The sequence below is a fragment of the Diachasmimorpha longicaudata genome, chromosome 15 (genome assembly GCF_034640455.1).
Source record: "Diachasmimorpha longicaudata isolate KC_UGA_2023 chromosome 15, iyDiaLong2, whole genome shotgun sequence".
Lineage (NCBI taxonomy): Eukaryota > Metazoa > Arthropoda > Insecta > Hymenoptera > Braconidae > Diachasmimorpha > Diachasmimorpha longicaudata.
Genome location: NC_087239.1, coordinates 4348425 through 4375002, shown reverse-complemented (window position 1 = coordinate 4375002; position 26578 = coordinate 4348425). Strand labels below are relative to the sequence as shown.

The 26578-nt window shown below is 42.1% G+C and overlaps 5 protein-coding genes across 11 annotated transcripts; 4 read left to right on the top strand and 1 right to left on the bottom strand.

The window, feature by feature from the left end:
- The first annotated feature begins 10 nt into the window (after positions 1-10).
- On the top strand, positions 11-6414 carry LOC135169866 (tuberin). Its single transcript, XM_064135253.1, has 4 exons — positions 11-266; positions 553-689; positions 852-5990; positions 6107-6414. The coding sequence occupies exons 1-4, from the start codon at positions 200-202 to the stop codon at positions 6311-6313; spliced, it is 5550 nt and encodes a 1849-aa protein (XP_063991323.1). The 5' UTR covers positions 11-199; the 3' UTR covers positions 6314-6414.
- Positions 6415-6911: 497 nt separating this feature from the next.
- Positions 6912-9096, top strand: LOC135169478 (protein canopy homolog 3). The gene is made up of 5 exons (XM_064134531.1): positions 6912-7248; positions 7707-7833; positions 8003-8137; positions 8228-8392; positions 8524-9096. Exons 1-5 carry the CDS (start codon positions 7152-7154, stop codon positions 8696-8698), a joined length of 699 nt encoding a protein of 232 aa, XP_063990601.1. The 5' UTR covers positions 6912-7151; the 3' UTR covers positions 8699-9096.
- Positions 8974-10594, top strand: LOC135169809 (kallikrein 1-related peptidase b21-like). The gene is made up of 4 exons (XM_064135110.1): positions 8974-9016; positions 9183-9328; positions 9429-9970; positions 10273-10594. The coding sequence occupies exons 1-4, from the start codon at positions 8974-8976 to the stop codon at positions 10592-10594; spliced, it is 1053 nt and encodes a 350-aa protein (XP_063991180.1).
- On the bottom strand, positions 10539-11897 carry LOC135169485 (small ribosomal subunit protein mS33). The gene is made up of 2 exons (XM_064134538.1): positions 11589-11897; positions 10539-11094 (listed from the first exon to the last, which is right to left on the bottom strand). Exon 2 carries the CDS (start codon positions 11078-11080, stop codon positions 10730-10732), a length of 351 nt encoding a protein of 116 aa, XP_063990608.1. The 5' UTR covers positions 11081-11094; positions 11589-11897; the 3' UTR covers positions 10539-10729.
- A 1224-nt stretch (positions 11898-13121) lies between these two features.
- On the top strand, positions 13122-26555 carry LOC135169468 (axin). 7 transcript variants are annotated; one of them, XM_064134512.1, is made up of 10 exons: positions 13124-13745; positions 13837-14064; positions 21185-21340; positions 21726-22095; positions 22161-22583; positions 22842-23003; positions 23275-23951; positions 24088-24398; positions 24512-24792; positions 24872-26555. In XM_064134512.1, exons 3-10 carry the CDS (start codon positions 21262-21264, stop codon positions 24996-24998), a joined length of 2430 nt encoding a protein of 809 aa, XP_063990582.1. In that variant the 5' UTR covers positions 13124-13745; positions 13837-14064; positions 21185-21261; the 3' UTR covers positions 24999-26555. The 7 variants fall into 7 exon arrangements, with proteins under 7 accessions (XP_063990587.1, XP_063990582.1, XP_063990581.1 ...); XM_064134511.1 differs by adding an exon at positions 17342-17444 and having other exon boundaries at positions 13124-14064; XM_064134514.1 differs by lacking the exons at positions 13124-13745; positions 13837-14064 and adding an exon at positions 18679-18895.
- The last annotated feature ends 23 nt before the right edge of the window (positions 26556-26578 follow it).

The window sequence follows — 26578 nt, the reverse complement described above, 5'->3', positions numbered from 1 at the left end:
GCTCATGTTTTTGTCTCGATGGGAGAAAAAAAAATATGCGCGAGTATCAGCTGAGCTCTGGCAATTCCCGGTGCATACCAGGATAATATCCCTCAATATTGGAATGTCAATCAGTCCACCGTGACTACCACCGCCAAGAACAGCTGACCCATCGCTTCTGGTCGCTTGATCAACTCCCGAAAATGTTCTAGTGTCAAAGATGAATTCTAAAGACAAGGACAACAAGGCCATTGACAAGCTCAAGCAATTTTTTCGTATAAACAAAGGTTAGTACTCAACAATAGTCCTGTTATCAACAATTGGCCGGATTAAGGCTCAGGTGGAGTGATGTGGAAATCGATACATAACCTCAAACTGACATTGTAGACAGCAACAAAGATTTTTTTGATAGACCAAACCCAATTACCAGCGTTCGTTTATTATTTTCGCAAGCTGGTAATTCTGTTTGATTCTAATAAAGCCATTGTTTCAACAGTTTTTTTGCCTTCGCGAATTATGATCACGTGACCCTTTCCAAGTACACCTTAAAACCCGGGAATAATCGGTTACCAGGTAATTACAAGACTCGAGAGGATTTTACTCTGACTCAGGACATCGAGAAGGTGATAAGCTCGGAGAGTCCGGTCCACCAGAGGACGAAAGCTATCAAAGATCTCTGTGATCCAGTTCTGAATCAACAATGGGAGGACGTGAGTGTTTTCATTATTATTTGACCAATCACATCGAAAAAATTATCGTATCGACCAATTAATTAAAATATCTGAATCTTTTCTCTTCTATATTTTCTTGTTGTCTAACTAATGAATTAATGAATCAACCCACTGCAATAACACTCCCATTCATTCCCTCAGAGAGCACCGGAGCGTCTCTGGAGTCTGGTAGAAGACCTCCTAAACAAGGACGTCCCCCGAGAGCACCGTCACATAGCCCTGAACTTCCTCTGTTGTCTGGTTCAGGGTCAGTACACAAAGTTGTCCTCCCTGATGCGGGTTAAATTCTTCAAAGTAGTGAAAGACCACGACATAATCGAAGACATAAGTCCTCGGCTGGAGCTCCTCCAGAAGCTCACCGACAACGGCAAGGACATTCTCCATCTCGAGGAAAAGATGGGTCCATTCCTCCTGGAGTGGATGCCAATAGTAACTGGAGGTGATGGCAAACGAGGAGCTGAATTCCTCTCCCTCCTGGTGAACGTTATCAAGTACAATTCTGCGTACATTGATGAAGACATAATATCGGGTCTCGTTCAATATATCTGTCACCTCTGCTACTACAGCAATAGTACAGAGGTGGTGTCAGGCTGTCTGGACACCCTGGACACAATAGTCGGCTACAACATAAACCTGCAATCAGACTCCCTCCAGACCTTCATAACAGCTTTGTGTCGATCAGTGAACGTCGAGAGCTACTGCCAGATCAGCTGGAAAATAATGAGAAAGCTCCTGGGCACACACATGGGCCATGCAGCCCTGTACACGATGTGCAGACTCCTTCAGGATCCAAATTTCCAACGAGACGTCCGTCTCCTCCGAGGGGCTGTCTTTTACGTGAATATGGGCCTTTGGGGGACCCACAGGATCCCCAAGCTCGAGTGCACTCCCATCTCAGTCCTTCCCTCGTTCGTTGAAGCCCTGAAGTGTAATCATCCCATTGTCATGTACGAGGTGACTCTCTCCATCCAACGATTAGTCAATAAATTTGGCCCTGACCTCCAGGAGCCCACCTGGGGCGTTGTCCTCGACATAATCGAACAAGTGATTGCCCACACTGAGACCAGCAATCAACCAGCCACCAAACAAGTCTCCTCGAGCCTTCACGAGACCATAAACAGCATTGAGAACCTGGTGGACAGTTCGCAGTACAACGGATGTCTTCAACGATTCTACGAACTCGTGGAGAGGTGCTCTGACGCTCGACCCGAGATATCCATTCTCAAACTTGTTGATCACAGGGCAGCTTCCATTGGCCCCACCTACTACAAGTGGCAGTCGAAATTGGCGACGCTGATGGAACGCTACTACAAGACGGAAACGAGGACCAACATCAGGGTAAAGGTCCTGGATGTTGTTACGAAAGTCATCCAGGTGAACAGGTCCAGGTACGAGGACGAATTGATCGAGAGAATTGTCGTGCCCTATCTCCAACATGTCGATATGGATCCAGACATTACGATTCGTAATGTCGCTGCCAATCTACTCATCGATCTGTGTTATGAATGCGAGACCAAACGGTGTCTGGAGCTGCTGGATATCCTGGAGAAAATAATTAACAAACCGTTTGCCTCGGAAACACCCATATCGGCGGATGCCGATATCAAGGACATTAAGACTGCTGTCGTTGGGGTGATTAAAGTCCTGGTGATTAAGATATATAATCTACCGTCGAGCCATGCTATTCGGGCTTACAGGATCCTAGTTAGCCATCTGGAGCAGCACTACAAGGACCCACATATCTTTCACGAGATATCGACAATCAGGTATCTGGTGTTCGAATGTTTCCTGAAGATTCGAGCGAATTCTCTGTACCACCTGGGCTTTCCTGACAGTGTCACCGGTGTTGTGACGCATTTCAGTCCATACTTAGTCCTGGAGCATGCCCCCTCGCCACCAGAACGCATGTCCTCAGGTGGTGGTGGTAACAGTCCTCCTCCACCCCTGAGTCCAGCTCCTCTTCAACATATCTCATGTCAAGTAACGCATTTATCTCTCGCCCATGCCTGCAAAGCTGTGATTTCCTGCATAAAGCAGGAGAAAGACTGGAAAGTTCTTCAGTTGATCCTGAAGGAGATGCCCCAGGTGATGCAGAACAGGGCATTAATCTTGTCCAGGCATAGCAATGATATTGATTATCTGGCAGCTGCTCTCTGTTCAATGGTCAGTGATAAAACCCTGAGGCTCCCGGAATCCCTCTACAACGTACCCCAGAAGTTCACCCTCTCTGATTTTCGAGCTCATGTGTTTCCAGTCCTGGCATCATTGGCTTCCTACCACGCACACCTCGAACCAAATCTCCAACAACGTTTGATAAAGTGCCTGGAGGTTGGTTTGACCGCTAAATGTGCCAGCCAGTGTGTCACGAGTCTCACTACCTGCACCCTGGAGATGAGAGACGCCATGAATAAATTACTGTCTGAAGTTCTCCTGAATCTCTCGAAAATCTCTGCAACTATCCACATCGCCATTCCCATCCTGGAGTTTCTGTCGACATTGACGAGACTCCCCAAGGTCTTTGCGAGCTTCATTGGTGATCAGTACATGTCTGTCTTCGCCATTCTCCTACCCTACACAAATCCCTTCAAATATAATCACTACACTGTGTCCCTGGCTCACCACGTCATCGCAGTATGGTTCCTGAAGTGTCGTCTGCCCTTCAGACGAGACTTCGTTAAATTCATAACGACTGGTCTCAAGGCAAATGTCCTGGTGCCCTTCGAGGAGGGACAGCTGATGAAGAGTGACTTTAGTTCGATCAATGAGGACTCCTCCAATAGAAAGAGAAGCTCGAGTCTCACTGAACAGGGAAGCAGAGGACGCAGGGAGAGACCAATACTCCAGAACAGGATGTTGGGAGGTGATTTGAAGCCCGAGATCAATGAATCCCTCAAGACATTTCATAATGAACTGACTGAGACTTGTGTGGATCTCATGGCTAGGTATACCTTCTCCACTTACACAGCTAGACCAAAAAGACTACCAGCTGCTGATTTTCTGTTGAAAGAAGGACAATCCATGACTTGGTTACTGGGAACTCGATTGATTACTATTACGACGAGTGGATGTAGCAATAAAGCTATGAGAGGTGGACTCTGTGATAATTGTTGGGTGGCCTGCAAGTCTGGATCAACACCTGATTACCTTAGCAGGAGTGGAACTGGTGGCTCTGGGGGGATACAGAGGAGAACTTCAAGTACTGAGGGCTCTAAGGATGAGAGCAGTAGACTGTCGAGACAGTCGTCATCCAATACAGCAGCTAATTCACCCACTGAGGAGACCAAGAAACTGGAACTTGAGGAGGTGGACAAACAGGGGGATAAAGGCAGGGAGTTCTCCGGAGAGAATCACAAGTTGGAGAAGACTGACAAAGAGGTGACTGCACAATTATCGGAGCCCAATAAACTTGAGCAGATTTTGTGTGATCAGAAGCTGGAGGAGCACTCTCCTTGTGCCTGCTGGTGCCAAGGATGGGCTGAGATCTACGTGCGAAGACCCACTGGGGATATGTCCTGGATCATGAGGATTCAGAATTCGATGCAATTCGATGTGCCTCAGGACTTTCCTCTTCAGGATATCACTGCTCTGTACATGCCAATGCCTGAAGTTGTTTCTAACAACAGAAGTCAGGAGTCAACGACGACGACGGACTCCCTGGATGATGAGGGTGAAGACAGGTCTGATGGGAACTCAAAAATCCCAGTTGTCGAGGCTCTACCGTTGACTCTGGTGAATCCCAAGTCGTCGAGGTCAGAGTCTGGACCAATTGCGATACCGGGGTCGCCAGGACGGCCTAGCCCTTCTCGTCAGAGCTCAAGGGACAGCACTGAGAGCCTTGAAGATGGGGATGAGGATTCTAGGAGGTCCAGGAATCCTGTGAGGAGGTCAAACTCCAGTCCTGAGATGAGCGCCAGTTGGAAAAATCCTTTTTTAAATAAGGATAAACTTATCATTCAGAATGATCCACAAACGAATCCTGAATTTGATGTGAAACTCGATGCTGAACTGAAGAAACATGCGAAAAATGCTTATGCCAAGGATATGAGGGTCAGTTGCGAGGCGATTCCTGAGGAGATATCAGGAATGGGGACAACTCCACCTGCAGTGGAGCATGCACCGGATCAGATGAATGTTCTAAGGTCACAGCACTCTTATCCAGGCGCAATCCAGGGTCCCCATCAGACCTCCAGCAGCAGTAGTACCTCCAGCAGCACAAGCAACACAGTTCCCGCCTCCCCAACAGCCCTGACTCAGAGTCAAGCCCCTAGCCATCTCTTCGTCCAAACCAGGCAGTCTCAAGTCCTGGGACAGTATCACGTCCAGTCGAAACCCCCACAGTCCCCAACCCAGTTGTACTCCAGGTCCACCTCCACCTCTGATTCTAGTCTCAAACAAATAGCCCAAAGTATCGACACGAAGCCCCCAATTGGCAGGATATTCGAGAAGAAGGACGACAGACCGGATCCCTCGTCACTTCCTCCCTTCGCCTTTCGTGATCGTGGACACACCATCTCGGTGATGTCTCCTGTTAAGCAGTCCAGGGAGTGGGAAAGCATCAGGAAGGGGGCGAATCCACCATCGCGGATCAAAGAGGCACCCAGAACTGGCATCAATCCCAGTTTCGTTTTTCTACAGCTGTATCACACGGCGCATTTTGGTGTCAGCACTGAGAGACCTCTGCTGGTTCCCCAAACGACTGCTGTTCAACGAGCAGTGACAAATCTCGACAGGATTCAGCCATACGAGACCCATAAAATAGGTGTACTTTATGTGGGTCCTGGACAGGCATCCAACGAAGTGGAGATTCTGGCTAATCAACACGGATCCCTGAGGTACACGGAATTCCTTCAGAGGCTGGGTACTCTGATAAGACTCAGGGATGCTGATGAGAATGTCTTCCTCGGGGGATTGGACCGAAATGGGGAGAATGGAAATTTTGCTTACATATGGCAGGATGATGTTACTCAGGTGGCTTTTCATGTGGCCACACTGATGCCCACTAAATCCAGTGATCCCAAGTGCACTTCGAAGAAACAACACATTGGAAATAATTATGTTTCCGTGGTTTATAATGAGAGTGGCGAACAGTACAACATTCAGACGGTCAAGGGACAGTTCAATTATGCATGTGTGGTGATACAGCCACTTGATCATGGAACTAATCAGGTAACTGTCCAGGCCAGGGAGGAACTCGCTGAACACATTGGACATAGTGAGCCGAAAATTATTTCCGATCAGAATCTGGCGATTTTGTCAAGACAACTGGCGCTACATGCTAATGTGAGTAGACATCTTGTTTTTTTCAAAGGGGTGAGAGCGAGACGGGTGAAAAAATAATAGATAACGTTAGAATGTGGTAAAATCATTTTGTTAATTTTATACGTTTATGATTTCAGCTTGCTTCCATGGTGTCTTCATCCTTGAAACAAAATGGCCACAACCCGTATGCATCAAACTGGCTGGAGCGTTTACGTCACATAAAACGACTGAGGAAACGTATCCAGGACACAGCGAATAGTAATCCAGATGGTCCTAACGACGAGTCCTCATCCCGACCGAATAAGAGAGTTCAGATGGACGATTTCACCGAATACACGACATGATTCAGCTTTGTGATTTATTAATGGAGATATATTTGCTGATATTTTTTTGTGCAAAAGAACATTCTTATACGTTAATAACGAATAAAAAATGTGAATTAATAGATGTATTTGTTCTTACTGGAGTTACCAGATTTATGGAGGTAATCGATTATTTGAATATCGATTTTTTTTAATGGATTATTTAACAATCTATTTTTTTAAATATCGATTATTTGACAATCGATTTTTTTGACAATATCGATTATTCAACAATCGATTTTTTGAAAATATCGATTATTCAACAATCGATTTTTGAAAATATCGATAATTTAATCATCGGCCGTATTACACTTGTGGTCTCTGTATAGCCTGTCGTCAGGCCGGTTTACACTTGATCACCAAAATTCAGCACCAAGGCCGGATTACACTTGCGAGTGCCGCAGAGCCAGCCACGGGCCGGTTTACACTATGTTTGACCGATTCAGTGTCAGGTTGTGTAGAAACAACCACAAGGCCGGCTTACATTAGATTGTACAGAGGTGTCATTAAAGGCTGGTCTACACTTGTGATGTTTTCATGTAGGTTATGCAAAGCGGCAGCCATAAGAGTCAATTTTCCCCCGATTCCATAACCTCATAAGTCTAGCATTTGTTGTCTGTTGATGCGCTAATCCCCGAGGGACACGTCAAGAGTCAAGACCCCTAGAATCGAATTCCCTATACCCACGAAGCATCAAATGACCCTGAGGAAGATCTGATAAAGTGTCTCATGTGTTTGGTGGCCCCAAGTGAAGCTTAGCCTGGTGAAGAGTTAGCACAGAGTAATTGTTGATGTTCCGGGTGTTTTAGTTAACAATCTAATGTTGCGATTACTTCTACTGAGTGCCCTGGTTCTCCAGGGGATGTGCACCGACCCTGAGGAGGCCGAGGGAGTCAAATATGCCAGCAAATGTGAAGGTTTGTGGGAAAATTATCCCGAGATTGTTTGATTGGAAGGCAATATTGTTTAATTCAATTGTTTGCTTTCTTTTTATGTTACAAGCTTTTTGTTTATTTATATAAATATACATACATGTATTTCATACATGTATTACGTATATATTGGAGTATTTCTGATGTATTGCACTTGATAGACTGACTTAAATAATTATTTATTCGCGTGTTTATTGCTGTTTCCTCATTATTTAGCAGAAAATTAATGTTTCGCACTCCTCACTCTCATTGTTACCTCACTCTCCCCCTAACCCCTTGTCAGTCTTTTTTCTCCCATGACAGTTTATCATTTATTGAGTTATCAACTGTCTTATTTTTTCATAGATTACAATTAGATGATTAGAAGCACTTTAATAATTTACCAATTAAAGTGTTTACCCTCCAGGAAAGTAACATAAATTTTCCCGTTGTTTTCATTTCAGTCTGCAAAGTAGTGGCTCACGAGCTCGAATCGAAGCTGGAAGAGACTGGTAAGAGTCACGATGTCCTGGAGTTGGGATATTCCCTGGATGATGTCAAGCCGAAGAAGAAGAAAGAGTACAAAAAATCGTAAGCTGTTTGATATTTATTTGTTATTTTGATTTTCTTCGTTTATGTTATTATAGCTTCCGAACCCTTAAAAGGTCCATTCAAGGCCCATTTGTTTTAAATAATCATCATCGAAAATTTCTTTCGATGTGCCTTGACGTGATTCATCACGAATTTATCATAATTTCAGAGAATTAAGGTTACTGGAATCCCTGGAGCACGTCTGCGACAGAATCCTTGACTACAACATCCACAAGGAACGGACGGACAGCACCAGATTCGCCAAAGGGATGAGTCAAACGTTCCAGACCCTTCACGGTTTAGTGTTAAGTATCAAATCGATATCAAAGCTTCCACAAAGCTTCCAATTTATGTTTAAACATATCATTAACAGAACGTTTCGTTATTAATACAGTGATAAGGGAGTCAAGGTGGACTTGGGAATTCCCTACGAACTCTGGGACAAGCCCTCGGCGGAGATTACGCACCTGAAGTCCCACTGCGAACATTTAATCGAGTATCATGACTCTGACGTTCAAGACTGGTATTATAGTCACCAAGGAAAAATTCCTTTGATCAAGTAAGGGTTCAACTATCTCATTAATGTCTCCAACTTGAATATACAAATTAGTGGTGGAGTTGTGAATAGTGAATAACTACGCAAATTGTCCTCGTTGAAAAAGCAACGCTTGAAATTGAATTTTTTTCAAGGTACTTGTGTGAGGAGAGAGCCCTAGTCGGTGAAGACAGTTCGTGTCTGCAGGAAAAGGGTGACACAGGAGATTCCAAAATTCTGGAAAAGAAACCAAAGCAGAAAAAACAGAAGAAGAAGGCGAAAACCAAGGAGACTGATGAGAAGGACAAGACCGTGAAAGAAGAACTCTAATACTCTTCGTGATTCCATATCTAGAACTCTGATATTTTTGTGATTTTAATGACAGTTTAACCATAAAAAGCCATATGTGAATACACGCATGAAAAAATTAAAGAGAGACTCTAACGTTTTCTCCACAAATATCTATGGAACACCATTAGAAACTCATAATTCTCCATAGAAAATGTTAGGGTCTCCTATTAGATTTTTACAATGTGTATAAATAGTTCCTATAATGACCAGAAAATCCTTCGAACATTCAATGAGATTTTAGGGGATAAGGAAAGATGACTCCTCGTACTGAGCGTGTGTGTGTGTTCTACTACTTTCGTACACATTCTCTCATCTGTATAACTGCCAACAAATGAATCTGAAATGAAGTGAGTGAATAAAAGATCTAAAATAACAAATGATTGTTAAATTTCCCCCCGAAATGCATCTAAAACAATGTTAACCTTCCTGCTTCTTTCATTTATATTATCTGTGAAAAAATCAGAAAGTGGATTTGTTCAAACGAAACGTCTCCAGATCGGTGAATTCCCGTATTTAATTCAATTCCAAACGATTTCAGCATGTGGTGGTGTTTTACTTACCCCAGATTGGGTACTGACAGCTGCACAGTGTGTCATGTTCAAGAGAAGTGTAAGAATACCAACTAAAACAACATGAGGCTGACCAGCCACAGAATTTTTCAACACAACCCCCGAATAATTAATAAATCCCTGTGTTCATCCCCCTCCAGGCAATATTTGTTCACCTGGCAGGTTCAACCGGTCGAAATGCACGCGCAATTGGTGTAAAAGCGACGTACATTCACCCAGACTACGACTTCTACACAGAACTCCAGGATTTCGCCCACAATATTGCCCTTCTGAAGCTGTCAGAGCCCTACGAAATCTCCAAGAACAATAAACCCCTTCAAATCGGTCCCCTGAGGATGGACGACAACTACAAATCGTGCCTGGTGTTCGGCTGGCAGAGCACTGTATTCCCGACCTCGAGGGTCTTCGCTAAACCAGTTCAGTACATCGAGGTTCTGCCAAACGCTTGGAGAATCTGCACTTACGCTCAGGGAATGTACGGCTCCATCTCCAACCGAGAAAACATCTTCTGTGGGATGATTGAAAGTGACGAGGGGCTGAAAGCTTGTGCTGGTAATCCGGGATCTCCAGTTGTCTGCGAGAATCAGTATGGGCGGAGGATTTTGTTGGGCATCGCCTCCTGGACAAACTATTCATTGTATTGTGATGGACTGCCAACGTACCTGAGCGTTGCTCCCTTCAGGTAATTACACCATTATTAGCTAATTAAAAAATGTGGGGAAATTTTGAATTGAATGGCACCCAAGAAAAATTATTTCACAATAGAAAAAATTATTTTAAACGTTTGTGAAATATTTTGGAACATTCAGAGAGGCTCTCGGACATCTGGAAGCTTCTGAGGTCCATATTAACGGCTCAGGAAAGCAACAGGAATATTATAGAACTTTAAAAACTAATATTTTTACAAAAAACTTGCCTTTTAATTTTAAGTGGTGATTTCCAATCGAGAAACTTTAAATTCCGTTCTGTTCTGCTATTGAATAGCTCCTGGATTTACAATCTAATTCTGAGCACTGATCGACCTTCTGTTTCTGAACCTACACCGAACATCGAGGCTGAGACACGAATCGATAGTATTAGAGGAGATTTAGGGGAGTTTGAAAGAACAGAAGAGACAGGGCTTGATGGTTTGGGACAGTTCGACGATTATAGAGACTTCAGAAGACACTACGAGGATCCCCTCCAAAAACACGAAGACGACTCTCAATTCTTCTACGTTTCATCTGCAATCTCTGTCCACGATGTTCCAATTTTTATCTGGATGTTACTGACTCGAAATATTATTTATTGTTTTACTTGGAGATAAAAGACCTCAATCCTCACCAAGACGTGGGGATGTGATATTAACTCAATCATCTACAGATACTCAATATTCTTGTCACCAAGAAAAAATGTATTGCAAATTGAATTAATTATCATAACAGATTGAAAACAACTAAACCTATTCCTTCTTCTTTGTCTCTCCCTTCGGAGGTCCTTGATACTTTCTCCTGGGCTTCTTCCCTTTGAGAATCCTCTGTCTCTCAATCTCCTCCTTGAAATCCAAGTGCTCGTTTCGGAAGAGGCCGTAGGCCCTCAAATGTTTCATCAGCGATCCGATTTCCACATGCCGGGGGTAGTAGTCGACGATTGCAGGATCTTTGTTCACCGGCTTTTCGCTGAATAGAGTGACGACTTTCATTGATTTGTTGTCAGTCGGTCTCAATACCTCACCGAATATACGATTGCTCAAACGATTCATTCGTTTTGCGTAATTCGTGGGGAGCTTTGCCAATTCTACGTATTTGGACATTCTCCTGACTTTTGCTGGGGACAAATATTTTGATTATATTACGGATGTTGTGTGGGACGAGAAGATTGGAGTGAGATTGGAGTGATTTTATCAAGAAAGAGCTGCACTGATTAATCACTCCACAAGTTCAAAGATTTTCTTATATCTTGAGGAGGTTTTTTTGATCTTGAAGAGGAAACCAAATCGATCAAAATCATCTTGTTAGATGAGCAAATGTAAAATATTACAGCTGATTGACATCTTTTGATATTATCTCTGTTAGTCATCAAGACAAGGACTCAACGGATCTATCCCTTGTAACTTCCTCAGGTTTTACCCATCAACTATTTAGTCATTACCAATATTTCCCCAAAAAATCAATAACACTATCAAAAATCCAGGAATTCCCACTTTCAACCCCTCAACAGTCAAAATACTCAACATTAGAGGTTAGGTTTTCCCTTCAGATTCATTTACCATGACTTAATAAATCGATACATCTCATTGTTGTTTGCCATAACAAACTTACCTCATTCAGCTTGTTTTCAAACGAATTTCATCAGTTGTCAGTCCGTATTACGATGAACTTCCAGTAAAAAAAATAATGGTCCCCAAACCTCTCTTTCGGTCGAATGAGGGACAAGGCTTTGTTATTAGTATCTAGATAGCCACAGGTGCTTCCTTTGTTCCAAATGAACTCACTCTGCAGTTTGTTCTACGTTTGTATCCGTTTGTACTCAGTTTAGAATGTTTTGTTAGTTTCTCATTTATTTTTAAATGAATAATTAGAAGTCCAACATAAGTGCTGTCCTCTCTGTGTCAGAGGTGGAACCAACATGGCAACTGCAACTAGCGTCCTCTGTCCACCACAGGCGGAACCCTTATGTATGTAGGGCATTTGTAAGTAACGACCTCTGTGTGTCTCAGGTGGAACGTTAGGTCCTTTCATTTACTAAAATTAAGCCCTCCCCCTTTTTAGACCTTCCACCCCCAATTCTGCGCAAACGTAACCTCCACTACCCCTCATTCAAACGTGTCAACAATCCTCAGCCCTTCCTCCCCACTTAATCACGAAATAAGTCCTATCTCCCCCACAATTAATTTACCCCGTTATCTCGCAGTAATAAATTCAACCGCAACTCTTGGAAAAATTACCCCTCAGGGTGAGTAACTCGAAAATATAATTCACGAATTCAATAATTCACCCCTCGTCCACCCACTCCACCCCACTTGCAATACCGCTGACATCCCACTTCCACAATAAAACTCCAACTAATTCCCCTGTAACGCCCCCAATAATTTCCCAACGATTGTCCTTTGATCTTGAAGAGAGGTGTGAAAGCCGGAGGGGACAATGCAACAAAGACCTTTGAACATCAAAGAGACAATAAACCGTTTGATCCTCAGAAACAGCGGAAAAAGCTGGGGAAAAAACCCTTTCCATGCTTCCGTCTTCACTTGATCTTCAAAACCAACATTACTAATCCCTCTCCACCTCCTCCTCGGGGTCTGTTTCATCCTCTCGTCGCCCTCCTGGTCCGAGATAAAACCGATAAAAACAAGAACATTTTTTCTACATAAGTACATAGGAGAAGGCGGGGTAAAACGGACCATTTGGGTTAAACTGGTGGCAATAGACACCATGGAACCTCCTCCTCGGACAATCTAATAATTCTATAAAGAAAAAAAGATGGTTGATGAAAGTTACTTGATGATTATCACGAAGATTGGACACCTTACCTCAACTCTTTTTACCCACCATAATTGAAGATGCCCTTAATCGCGAACAGGATCTTTGTTAATTCACCTCATTATCAAATATCTAATTTATCAATTTCTTTGGATATTAATTAATTTAGACACGACGCTGTCGAACAAGAACGTTTACAAAGCTCCCATTCACCCCAAAATAGTGAAAAATACCGATAGAGTTAACAATCATACCTTGACACTCCCTCACAAGATGGCGCTCACCTCCAAAAACATCTCGTCTTCTCCCACTCTCCTCCCCCGCCATTACCGAAATGCCAGGGCCGTTACAGGTCGCGACCAGAATTCCACTGGACCTCTCCACAAACTGGATCAAACCTTCCAAAAAAATCGGAGACATCGCGACCTCCAAACATCTCCCAACATAACCTCAAAAAACGCCAGAGAATGGACCGATCTAACGACGAAACCTCGCTGGAATGGTCGTTCAGGATGGTTAGCAGTTTGTCCAGGGTTTGTGCACCAGTGAATCCGCCATTGCTGAGAAAGAGACCGAATTCTCAACCGACGGAGAAAATCGTGAGGTCCAGCGGACTGAGGTGGTGGTAAAAAAGGAGGGGACGATCAACAACAAGGACAGAACTAGACGGGTGGAACAGGAACGGAACAGAACGACGGAGAAGGGAGACCTGACGAGGCGAGGGAGAGCCCGTGGAGGGAAAAAGAAGAGTGGGTAGTTGATGGCGACGATGTGCAACGGTGTGATGTTTGTTGGGCTCACGTTTTGTCTGTGATAACTCGGGGGAAGATTCTTTTTTTTCATTTAATTCGTTAAACAAATAGCCAATAAGTAGGTCCCCCCGGTTAACTAATTAAACACCAGTGGTGACTGTTATCAGTGGCACGTGTGACGCTTAATTAATGTTAAGGAGGTGATCTTGGAGGATAAATGTTCAGTGGACCCGGAGAGTGTTCTGTGAGTGAGAGTAGCGTTTGGGTTGTTTCTCGGGGATAAAAAAAACCTCGGGAAAAAAAAAAATTTTTCTCAATTTCAACTGTCGTTTTAGTGACTGACGAATTACCTGGGGTTAATCATGATTGTTGGGGTGGTTTTGTGCTCTGGCGTGGTTCACGAGGTATCATGATGATGATCGGTGGATTTATAGCGTGGAGAGGTGTGCACAATCTTCATAGGTAGGAAGACGCCTCTCGGTGAAACGACAAGTAATACGCGTGCCAACTGGTGCCAAACACACTTGTACTTGAGGAGAGACATCACCCTTGCCGCCGGACAGGTAAATCAATCATCGAATTAATTATTTGTGATGTTTATAAACACTGGGGGAGCGAGGGATTTTTATTAGTGAACGGACGAGAGGAACTTCCGGTTGGATACTTCATTCATCATTCATTCTCTGTCTGCTTAACTCGTTCCTATTTTGTTGGTGGAAATTGATCCGAGGATTGATTGACTTCATTAATTTACTGTCATACTTTTGGGTTTTTTTTTTAATCGACCCCCAGGCCACGGGGTGGCAGTGGTACAGTGGGGGTACGTGCGGATAAACTCCTAATAACGAGTGGGAAAAAATTGTCGGGTGTGAAAATAATTATGTAGAGCAATAATTATAGCTGAGTGGTGTCTTTCGGGATGTCTACCGCCTCTCGAGCACGTGGTATGAAACGACGTGATGGCAATAGGGGGAGTTGAAACGGCTGACTGGGCGACAGGGGGGAGAAAAGAGAATATATATCACTAAAACGTTTTCACGACAACTAAAACTATTGGTATTTATTAAACACAGGATGTTACTTTGTCCAGGATTTTTTTGATAAATTAAATCATCGATTTGTTCGACTGATTCAGCTGATAATTGACACCCAATTCATCCCACCCCCTATCCGAGGAGCCAAGGGTGTGTCATTCAATGAACGAGTCAATGATTCGTTGTCAAAGGGAAATACTCATCATCAAAGTAAGAGGCGGCTGTAAACTTCAAACTACTGTCGCTTTGTCTGTATCCAAGTGGGCCAGTTATGTCTGCTATTTCGACACAAACCGTCGACAAGCCAAAGCGCTTCATCAATTATCTTCCCCGTGGGGTAATGCTTAGCCTCGTTTATCGGCTCCTCCTCATCCAAGGGACAATGTTGAGGGGGGGAGGGGGCAAAATGTCGCCAAAGTGCGTTTCCCAGTGGATTAACCTAAAAGCAACTTGACTCAAAACTCCTCTGACTCCTTTTGTTTCTCGTCCCTCCTCCTCCCCCTCGACCCTACACCACCACCCCCTGAACAAATACAAGAGTCGAGAGAAGGAAAAAAATGGGGAGAAAAGGGGATTCCGCGAGGAGGCTTTTACAACTACTCAAAGATTAATCGGCTGTTTCGTCAAGGGTTTTTCTGGGTTTTATGTAGAAAAAAAAAAATACTAAAATTCCGAGACCCTTCTACACTCGAAAAATTATTCTTACCATGGGGTGAATGGGGAAAATTTCACTCATCCCCTTTGATTTCTTATTTCATAATTTCAATACCAGTTAGTAAAATTCCCATTGAAAAACATAACCTCCATAATCGACAAATTGACCTTAGCCCTTTTCCTCGATAAAAAATCAAAAATTTTACATCTCCATAGTCTCAAATAAACAACAGTAAATTCGTCTGAAAACAGCAAAATAAAAGAAAAAATGAAAAAATGAAATAAAAAATAATATATAGGCGCGAGTCGAGACTCCTGAACGATAGTGTAGACTAGCAGCGTATAATGCGGGTTTATCAAGATCTCGCAATGCCAGCAGCGGAAACCATCAAAGAGTCCTTTGAAGTTTCGTCGTGTCCTCCTCGACTAGCTCGACCGTCTCTTTCCCACTCCGGCACACTCGAATATACTCGGGAGGCCGCTTGGGGCTTGAGGCTTGGCGCGACGCCACTTTGTTCCTCACCCCGCACCCCACCCCATACACCATCGACTCCTCTCGACATCGTCACTCTGTCCCTCTCCGTTTCTCTCCAGTTCTCCTGTACTATCTCGGTGAGGTAAGGGGCAAGGGGGGAGGGAGGGGGGGGAGGGCTGTTCGCCCTCAGCTTGGCCATACGTTTCTTTCGAATTGCACTTGGCCTTTTATGCCACAACCGGGCGGCCTCTACACAACCCCTCCACCCCCCCACCCCCCACTGGTTGTTGTCCCTCACCCTCTACCCATCTGCACTCCACTCATCCCCCTGTCTAATCGACATCGGTCAGTGTCACAAAGCATCTGACAATTTTTTTTTATTTTTATTGTCCTTCCCCTTTTATTTAGCCCGTCTCATTGCGCATTATTCCTCCTATTTGTGATTCTTCGGGGGCTTAATTGTTCATGTGCCCTTTACGAAACATTTCATGTACGTAAATTGTTGGATGATGATCGCGTGCAGAGGTGATGGTGGCGGACGGCAGGCGGTGGCAAGTCGACCGGTGACGATGGGGCGGCAAAACATCAAAGGCACGGGGAGGCCCATAAGCCGAGGCAAAAGTTGCCTTTCTTCCTTCTTTAGTTGCACGCACACGATGAGCCCCAATGGGCTTGACTCCTCTCTCTTATTCTGTCTCATTGGTTCTCTCTCAGTCGTGTAATGTTGAGAATTGACGGCTCAATATGCAATAACGTTTAATATTTTCCACGCTCATCAGCCGACGGGGGAATTTTGTTTTTTTTTTTTCAATGTTTATTAAATACTGTTTTTATGGTTTGATCGGATGTCAAAGAAGACGGCGCCAATCCTTTTTATTTCATTCTTTGAAATGTTATCGGCGGGGAGATAAGTTAATGCCTGTTTGCTGATGGCTACGGTTGATCGACGACATTTGATTCGATTTTTTTGTTTTTTTTTCGACGTAAAAGTTCAATGTCTCGGGGGGGTTCACTTCCGTTATCGAGACGTGAAAATCGATTAAAACTTTGATTTAATTGTTTATTTCGAAAGATGTTTTTTTTTTTCGGCGCCAACTATTTTGAATTCACTGATGATAATTAAATGAGTTTTACCAACGTGTTTATTGATTGCGATAAGCTTTTTGGCGCCCGAGAGAGACATTCAACGGTCTTTGAAATTTGTATTTAAATTTTAAAAATTAAACGACAGTACCTCGTTATCTTTCGTTCTTCAAAATCCCACAACATTCTATCATCAATTAGTAATTTTTCGATTGGAGCACTTATCGATCCATAATCCGCCTCCGTCTGCTAATCACAATTACCTCCTGACGCCTGTGTAAAAAATTACCCATCGATCTCACCCCGCCTCCATCACAATCTCCAAAAACACCTCCTCATTGTATCGATTATTTTCGCCTCCAGGAGCTCATCCCATTTTTTTTTTCTCATGATTGCTGGTGTCAAAAAAATTGTCTCGGCGTTTTTATTTTTCCGCGTCAGATGGACGTTCCTTCCCTTCACCTTTAAAAAAAAAAAAACATTAACATCTCGTCGCCCGTTATACAGTACAGGACTAAAGGTATTGCCGGCATTACTGTTGCAGCCTCACCTCTCTTCCTCTCACTCACTCATCCATTGCCCTCTCTCTTTCAGGCCGAGGCTTACTCCGGAGCTTGACCAAGCGAGGCGTTCCGAAAACCTGTAATTACGGGCCCGGCAAACATCAAGCGATGCCGCCGACGTACCAGCCGCCATAGTCCGTATACTTGCTTTTTATTTTCCGCTTCTTTTCTCTTCTTTTCCCCGAGAACTTCCCCTCTTGCCCCCCCGCCCCCTCCTCTTGCCCCCCGTACCACCTCACCCTTCACCACCTATTTCTCTCTCACTCGATGCCCTTTCCCTCCCACTCACAGCTGCGCCCTGACTACAGTTTTCACTGACACTGGGCTTGGATAGCCGTGTACGTTGGTTTGGTTTTGTTAGGATCTCAATATCACCCGTCTCACTTACTCACCCTGGGCCTGCTGGCATGAGGGACCGCGCGGTGGTGGAGGGACAGGGGGCGATGGAGTTTACCTGCGTGTGCATAGACGTGCAGTCATTTCACCTCCTCTCCACCGACCTTCTGCATCTCCACCCCTTACTAAAAACCCCGCCACAAATTACATTAAACGTTATACGTGGTTAGACTACTCTTTTTAACAATCTCCATCAAAGCCACGTCGCCCTTTATTTTTCCTGTGAATTAAATAAATTAAAATGTTAGGATTTTTTAATGTTGAAATGATGATGAAATAAGTTTTTCGTAATTACGGTGAATTAATTTTAACGGCTTTGATGGGTTAATTGTTGGGGTAATTAGTGGGTGGATGGGTAAATTATTTGGAATTAGTGGGGGGGGGTTTTGGAACGATTTTTGGAGATTTTTTGGTGGATGTTTTATGGGAATTTTGGGTGATGGGAGGAAGGAACGTTCACACTTGATTGTTAATTAGTCATTAAAATTGTTTGTTGATTATGATATTTGTGGATTGGTGGAATGGAAGGGATTAAATTACAGGAAAAGTGGGGGGAGGGTAGACGACTCTTTTTAACAATCTTCATTAAGGCCACGTCGCTCTTTATTTTCTCTGCAAATTAAATAAATTAAAATGTTGGGATTTTTAAAAAGTTGCGACGATGCTGAACTAACATTTCCACAATTATGGTGGATTAAGTCTCGTGGCTTTGATCGTTTAATTGTTGGTGTAATTACTGGGTAGATGTAGATATTATTTGACGTGAGTTCCTGATACCAAAAAATTCTGCAATTTAATTTTCTCTATTAAATCATTGGAAACTGATTGAGACACAACTTTCTCCCCCATTTTTGTAAAAACGATTGGAATCGATTGATTTAGTTTTGAATTTTTATCCTCATCTGAAAAAATTACAATCTCCAAGCTGACATATTTGCTCACAAGATGGCGCTGTCCATTTATCGGTAAAACAGAAAACTGTTTGATAAGTCATAAAAATGTATTGCCAGTATGGTGTGCAGATCGAGAAATTGAAATGTCTGTGAAAAGAATCTGCACGAAGATACCCTCCAGTTTCACTGGAGTTTGCGTTATCGGCTGCACTAGTTACCCCCTTGACTGGTGAAAAAAAATTTTTTTTGTGAGCGCGTCCTTATTGGGGAGTGGATTGGAATCAACCGATGTTGCCGTAAGCTGTTGCATCCATGCATATTTAACCGACCGAACAGAGCATCCACCATAAACACAGTACAGTTTATATATTTATTTTTTTTTTATTTTCCAATTTGACGTTTCCACTGATACTTTTTCCACATTCATCCCCCTTATCTCTTCACCCTCGTAGTTATGATTAATCATTAAAGAGTCAAGCCTTTTAAATATTCATACCGACGCTTTGGAGTTTGGAGTCTGGAGTTTTGAGGTTCGGTTCACTGTTTTGTTTATTGAACAACTGACTTGCACATTGTTTGCTGATTGTTTGTAGACTTAAATCAATTGTCTCTGGTTGATATTCGGTTTTCAATGAATCTAACCTCATAATGTTCGACAGTCCAAGCCAATTTGCTCATTTCTCTGGGAAAATTTGTAACAACAATGTTTGGCCAGCCTTTAGCAACGTGATCAATAAACAATCAACTTCAAGTTGCTGTAAAGAACAAAAAAAATCATTAAAAAAGACTGGAAAGTCCAATCGAATCCCATGACATGTCAGGACAGTGTTTTAGGTTAAGCCCAGCGTCCCCCAATTGTTCATTGAAAACCTCTCTTAAATGCCAAATTATTTGTTATTAATCAATGGCTCTGCTCAATAATCCTTTCAATATCTCCAAATAAACATTCTACTCTCTACTTGCAAAGATCTTCAAGGAATTCAGTTGAATAGAGACGAAATAGCATCAGAATCCTCGAATATTTGTTGTTAACTCTCCCTAAAAACATCATCAGTCGAGTGTAATGAAAAATCCTCGACTTCTGTCATCTAGACATAGTACAACAATGGTTTACTAATCGATCAGACGGGATTGTTGGATTCTCCCTCTGTGGACGACCATTTGGCTCTCAGCAGAGTGCTTCTGCGTGAATCATACCAGGATGCTGGCCAGGCTCAGTTTGATTCCAACCGTTCGACTGATAGTTACGGTATCTTACATCACTATCAGATCCCGAAAAAATCAATCATCAATGTCTGACCCGCGTTGAACAATTTTACATATAATTATTCCAATTCAGGCTCTTCTGGGTCGTCTGGACCCTTGTCCCAGTGTCGTAAGATTATTATCAATAAGTTCAGAATAAATAATACGATAAATCGTCCTAGTGAAGCTGAATCAGAATCAATTCATCATGGTATGTTGGAATCATTGATATGTCTGTGGGTAACAGGTACAGATTTTTTCCATTCCCCTCTGCTCATCCAAGTGGCTCTGATTGAATATGACAGGCCATTCTCTTTAACTAATGGAATCATAATTCCAGGGATCATATTTCCAAGTTTTCATTCATAAATTCCCATTGTTTTATCCTCTGTACTTGTCCTTCATTGTTCCTGCTTTCTACCCTCTCCATCAATCATACTCCAGCTTTGATTCTATTTTTTTTAATTTCACATTCAGCATGTGTTGATTCTCTCTGTTGCTTTATCTATTTTTATTTTGAAAAAAAAAAAATGAGCTTCTCGAGGACTTGATAAGCGTGAGATGCAACAGTGTCGATGCAACAGTACTCCACTTGTTTCAGAAAAACCTCGAGTATTTCTCTAATCTACAACCTGTAGCACGTTTAGAATATTCTTTAGAAAATGGCTTGAGGTGTTTTTGCTATTTTTTTTTTTCTTCTGCTTGGCTTTTTCACGTCATTGAGCTGCATTTTGTGTTGAGGGTCCACTCACCCCTCCCCAGCAGTTATGACTGGGAAATTTAGTAGATTATGCTTCAATATTTTTTCACGATCAATACAAGACAAAGACATGGGAAGCATTTGGCACACCAATGAGAATCCATCGAAGATGAATCTTGCTGCGCAGTATAAAAACCATTAATGCTGGATCCATTGTACAGCAGTAGGGCTGAAAATAGGGTGGTAGCTACCCCAGTTATTTTTAAGAAATATTGTGGGGCTTGGTATATTTATAATTGGTTATGATTCATACTCATAACCCATAGAATTCATATGAAATACTCGAGAGGCTTTTGTTGTAATGTACCATGTACCAATCCAAATCTGTTGCTGCGCAGTAACAGGGATCGATAACCATTTTAAAAGCCAGACTGGCATGAAACATCGCAGAGGGGTGCATTTCCACTTGAAATCAATCCATCCATTGTCTAAACACTGAATCCAAATTTTTGTGTAAATGAGATTATTATTTTTTTAAATAATCCAACATTACAACAATTGTGAGATGGCTCTCTGAATGGGGGGATTCCCATATGTCGAATTGGTGGAGTTAAATTGGGATTTTTTCTTCTGCTTTCAGATTTGGACTAGCCATGTCCACTAGGAAGCGAAGGGGATTAAAATCTAGTATAAAAGTTCATATAGTAATAAACAGCTATGACAGATAGGATGAGTGGAAGCCGGAGGAGTGAAGCACGTTGCTTCAATGAGAACTCTCCAAGGCCTCCAGTGCCCGGTAAGACATGCTTTTGGAATTGTTGATGGTTGGGTTGATGGACAGCATGAGGAATGTGGGTGAGGGCCGTTGGTGACACTCGTTTTAATTATTTGAGGCGTCAATGCTGATGACATTGATGGCTTTGCTGATGGTTCTGTACTTTGCCAGACGCCCCCTGGCGGGAGTTTTTGAGTCAATGCAGACGCGCGATGGTCACGCGGTGTTCAGTTTGGTTTGAACGATCGGCGATGCACTCTACCGTCGGCACGACATTTGTTCAGAATGTGCAATTGATATTTATTAAAATTTTTTAAATGTTTACCATCTATTTTGGAAAGAATAGTTCTCGGTTTTAACAGTTAGGGTCTCGTCAGACACATTAATATCGCGATTTTTTGTCCAGGAGAAGAAACGGGAGGATACAATATTGGAAGAATACCTCCCCAGAGTCCTGCTCTAACACCTAGACGATCATTACTGGGTCGCACGTCCACTGGTACCTGCGATGCTTCAGCGCCGATGGGATTCGAACCCGAGGGCTGTTGTGACTCGTCAATTATGGAGAGCAATTCACCACCCGCTTGTCTCAGATGGGCAACGAATCTCAATTCGTTGCTCCAGGACAGAGAGGGACTTCAGTTGTTCAGAAAATATTTGGAACAGGAGGGCACATCACACGCCAATCCACTCGATTTTTATTTCGCATGTGAGGGACTCAATCAGGAGCATGATAAGGATAAAGTCCATCAGTTGATTAAGGCTATTAATAGACGGTAAGTTTTGGTGGGATTTAATTAAAAATTGTAGCACCCAATAAATTTCCGTTTACTATCCCCAGATTTCTTCAAAAGACACAATTAGCCATCCCCGAGCACATACGAAAAGAGGCGAGTCGTCGTGTGAAGGAGGGACGAGCTGATAAAACAGTATTCGACGCTGTACAGCACGAAGTCGAGCGTGTTATAAAGGAGACAATTTATCCAAATTTTCTAAGTTCAGAAATTTATTTGGGATATGTATCTGCATGCCAACATGCTGATTCAGCTGGATGTCCAAGCTCCGGCTCGAGTCGTGAAATGTCATTATCGTGTGGTCCAGCTTTACTGCCAACCCTACATGAAGATGCCGAATTTTTTGCTGGACATTATTCCCATTCGGCGTGCGAAACACCGGGTGAATTAAGACTGACTAGGGATGTCCTTATGAGGACACAACAGACAAGAGCTATGGATCTGAGGCCTAAAACTGAGGCACTTGCTGGGTGAGTTTAGGATTTTTTTTTCATTTAAATGTATTGCTTAGAATTTGCATTTTGCATTATTCACTTTTGCTCGTATTTCAAGTTTAATTTTTCATTATCACCAATTTATTATTATTATTATTGTTTAAAATAATAATAAGGCAAATCAATCATTTTTTACTTCTCTCCCCATTCTTTTTGCATTTTAATTTTAATTTTTTTTTTTTTATTTATTAATTGGTTTTTTTCTTTGGTGTTTTGTGTTGTTCCTTTGATTAGAATGTACTTGCACCCTACGACTAGTCCATACCATATGCGTTCCCGAGCACCCCTACAGTATTCGTCATACAATCCAGTATCGAGACAGGACTCGGAGTTGCAGAGTTTGAGCAGTGATGCCAGAACTGAGTCTGACAATTTGTCACTGACTGACAACTCAGTGTAAGTATGTGATTCATTAATTAATCTGTAATTTAATGATTCTCATCCAAGTTGAGGCTGAAGGATTGAGGTAAGTGGATGGATGAATGCCTTCTGGCAGGAAATATTTTTCGTTGATTGGCACGAATCGTAGGATTTATTATTATTATTTATTATTTATATTATCTCGGTTAATTTTAACGTCACTTTAGTCTTCGTGGAGTGAATTTAAGCCCTTCGTTTGAAGATTTGATGATTAAATTAATACGGAATCTTCTCATGTGCTCAACAGAGATGGAATGTCAATAGGACGATCTAGAGGTCTGAAGAAATCGTACGCACGTGAATCAAAATCATTGAGAACCATGGGCCCCATCCATAGCGATCCAACTCTCTACACAGTGATACCGAGGACTCAGCGTGTGACAAAGGACACATGTGTACCAAGTGATCCAGCTGTACTGGGACCAATTCTCATTCAAAAGTTGGAGGCAGTGAGACGTGAGCAGGAGAATGAGGAGAAACTCAACAGGCATCTCCAAGAGGCCGACTCAATGTGCATGAATTCAATGGAGGGTCCTCCATCCAATGCCCTGGCTGATGCACTCCGTGAAAAGCTCCAGATCGATGACGATGATCAGGCCATTCTTGATCAGCATGTTTCACGTGTCTGGTCAGATCCCACGCCCTCGAGATCACCCAGATTCGAATCGCCTAGGGTACACTCGCCGGAACGATGTAAAAGAAATGTTTCAATGCACAATTATACACGATCGTATAAGCAACGAAAGGAGAAGGATGTGTTTTCCACATTTTCTGCTGATAGCGGAAATATTCATGACTTCCCAGAGGGCAGCGATTTGGCTACTGTGGGCTCTTTTAGCTCCTTGGGGTCGCATATTCCAAAGTCCAAGTCTGTTCCTTCAGAGTATGCTGATTCTTTGCATAAAGCTGAATTTTATTATCAAGGTTTGTTGTTGATATCTTTTTTATTTTGTCGTTTTGTTTTCACCTCGTAGTTGTTCACTACAAAGTTCATCTAGGTAAATCGGCATTTAGGTTTTCATAAAAATCGTCGCTCATCGGATTTTGATTTTTTTTATAGCGCATGAACAAAGATTCAGGAGAGCAGATATGTCCAGGAGATCAGCGACCAAGAAGTCCATGACAGAATTGACCGACAGTGGTGTGAGTGTTGTGAGTGATGTACCTCCAGTGCCACCAACTAAGGAGCATCGTCTTCATGCATGGCTCAATCAGAGTGATAAGAAGGGCGATGGCAAGCATTATCGTCATCCCAAAAAATACGGCTCGAGGAGTGGCTCATTGGAGAGAGCGGGTAGAGAATCCTGGGGAGTTCCGTCGCAACCGTTTGTCACTGATCCAGGAATGCCACCTCTTCCACCCCCTAATACTGTAAGTTTAGTTCGGATATCGATTATATTTTTTTAAATAAAGAGAAAAGCCCAACAAAAATTTTTTTTTTAAACTCAATTTATTGGTGATTAATTGACGTATTAATTTTAAAGGCCATGCAACTGGAAGAAGCCAGACGTCGACTGATGGAAGAAGACCGAGCACGTTGTGCAGGAAGTATTGTTGCTGGATCAAGCACTGGTGCAACTAATAGAAGATATCCAGCAGCTCCCTCCAACACATCGACCCTGCGTAAAAAGCAGGACACAGGTGATTTCACAACGGCAATATTCTCATTCTGCGATGAGAATGTACCCTACAGAATAAAAATCCCAGGGCACAATGTGACTTTGAAGCAGTTCAAAGAGTATCTACCGAAGAGAGGCAGCTACAGGTGCGAATTGCATTAATAAATTTCAAGAAATTGTCATTTATTTGGAAATATCCAATAATTGATTTTTGCTGTTCCTCAGGTATTTCTTCACAACTGAATGTGAAGATGTTGATACCAAAATCATCCAGGAAGAAATCACCGATGACACTGAAGTGCTGCCTCTGTGGGAGGGCAAGATAAAGGCCCAGGTCAAGGCCCTCGAATAAAAAATTCACCTCTCGTCCATGAAAAGCAGATGAAGAAGAAAAAAGCGAACCATTATTTATTATCAAACTGTACAGTATACATACATATACATATATTTTTTTGTTCACAATTTCATAGCGATTTTGAAGGGAGAATTGTAAAACGACTGTTTGTCGTTGATATCTCTCATTTGAATATTTTCATTTCATTAATTTTCTTAATCATTAAAATTTGAGAAATGGGTTTAGAAAATCATCGAGCCAAGTAGATTTACGAAATACTTTAAATCATTTTTTTTTAAACAATCGGAGGCTTCCCACAGTCTTTGTTTATTTCCGGCCGAATGTACAAAATGAGCGCGATGTAGAATTCTCGCCTTTATAAGGCACTAGAAACTTCAAATAGGGCAGTTAGTTAATAATTTTTTTAGACTTTAAGATTGAAGTGAATATTGCGTATATCATATTGTATATTTATCGCAAAATCGTTATACATCAATATACACGTTGTGTACGTAATATTCAGTGGGTAATGTTTTATCGGTTAACAGGAGGGAATGGATTTCACGAAAATTGACGTGTCACAGAGAATGGAAAAATCGTGCGAGAAATTTTATGAGCAGAGAGTGATGATGATTTTCAAGAAATTATAGTTAGACGAAAAGAATGAGTTATGATTGGGTATAGGCAGCCTGAGGGGTGGGAAAACCGAAGATTATGTCACGAGGTCGAAATCGTGGAGATTTTTTTTTCGGGAGGCTAAATATTGTGCCTTTTAGGATAAGAATTGAATTAAGACTTAGTAAGGATTAAGGATACAACTGGCAAAAAAAAAATACACAAAAATATTGAAATTCGACTAATTCAGGGAATTCGACAGTCTGTACGACAATTTTATTGGTTTTTTAAATGCAAATTTATTTGCACCATTGCTGCAATATCGTTTTGAAGCTGTTTCAAAGACATTTACAGAAATACTGGTGCAATTATTTTGCGAGATTCATTCGTGTTTATTCTATTCAATGTACAATAGAATTTTATTGCATTTTATTATCGTGAGGGCTGTTTGATTTATGATTAACAGCGAATGTTAACAGTCAATTTGTCGATCCCCAGCGTTAGATGTTACATAAACAAATGGCCTAAGTGTGGGCCTAGGTCACCGTCAGTATCCTGAGATATTCATTACAGTCACTTTCTTCGAGCTTCCAATTTGTTTCATTGTTTGTAATGATATCAGCATTAATGTTCTTTCCAGTTTAGGATATTACGTAAACGGACAAAAACTTCTACGTCAAATTTATAATCCGATGATTATTTGTAATGAGTTTTATCGTAAATCATGTTTTTTACTCATTGATTGATGATAAAACATTGTTCAAGTGTTCCTGTATCTCACAGATCAATTGATTTTTTAAATAATGAGAGAACGAGATATTTCAATACATTTAACTATTATTTTTTATTATTAATAATATCCTGATTATTAATTATTGTATAGATGATGGATGGGGGAGAGAAACAATTGTCAAAACAAAATGATGATGAAATAATAATGATGCAGCGATTTTCACCACATTTACATGGAAACTGAGTTATTT

Excerpts from the sequence above, each read along its gene's own strand:
- LOC135169478 (XM_064134531.1), top strand. The coding sequence starts at position 7,152 with ATGTTGCGATTACTTCTACTGAGTGCCCTGGTTCTCCAGGGGATGTGC. Across the intron at positions 7,834-8,002 it reads AAGAAAGAGTACAAAAAATC|AGAATTAAGGTTACTGGAAT; the intron begins GTAAGCTGTTTG and ends TCATAATTTCAG. Across the intron at positions 8,138-8,227 it reads CAGACCCTTCACGGTTTAGT|TGATAAGGGAGTCAAGGTGG; the intron begins GTTAAGTATCAA and ends TTATTAATACAG.
- LOC135169809 (XM_064135110.1), top strand. The coding sequence starts at position 8,974 with ATGACTCCTCGTACTGAGCGTGTGTGTGTGTTCTACTACTTTC. Across the intron at positions 9,329-9,428 it reads GTGTCATGTTCAAGAGAAGT|GCAATATTTGTTCACCTGGC; the intron begins GTAAGAATACCA and ends ATCCCCCTCCAG. Across the intron at positions 9,971-10,272 it reads CTGAGCGTTGCTCCCTTCAG|CTCCTGGATTTACAATCTAA; the intron begins GTAATTACACCA and ends GCTATTGAATAG.
- LOC135169485 (XM_064134538.1), bottom strand. The coding sequence starts at position 11,080 with ATGTCCAAATACGTAGAATTGGCAAAGCTCCCCACGAATTACGCAAAA.
- LOC135169866 (XM_064135253.1), top strand. The coding sequence starts at position 200 with ATGAATTCTAAAGACAAGGACAACAAGGCCATTGACAAGCTCAAGCAA. Across the intron at positions 267-552 it reads ATTTTTTCGTATAAACAAAG|GTAATTACAAGACTCGAGAG; the intron begins GTTAGTACTCAA and ends ATCGGTTACCAG. Across the intron at positions 690-851 it reads TGAATCAACAATGGGAGGAC|AGAGCACCGGAGCGTCTCTG; the intron begins GTGAGTGTTTTC and ends TCATTCCCTCAG.
- LOC135169468 (XM_064134512.1), top strand. The coding sequence starts at position 21,262 with ATGACAGATAGGATGAGTGGAAGCCGGAGGAGTGAAGCACGTTGCTTC. Across the intron at positions 22,584-22,841 it reads AAAACTGAGGCACTTGCTGG|AATGTACTTGCACCCTACGA; the intron begins GTGAGTTTAGGA and ends TCCTTTGATTAG. Across the intron at positions 24,793-24,871 it reads CCGAAGAGAGGCAGCTACAG|GTATTTCTTCACAACTGAAT; the intron begins GTGCGAATTGCA and ends GCTGTTCCTCAG.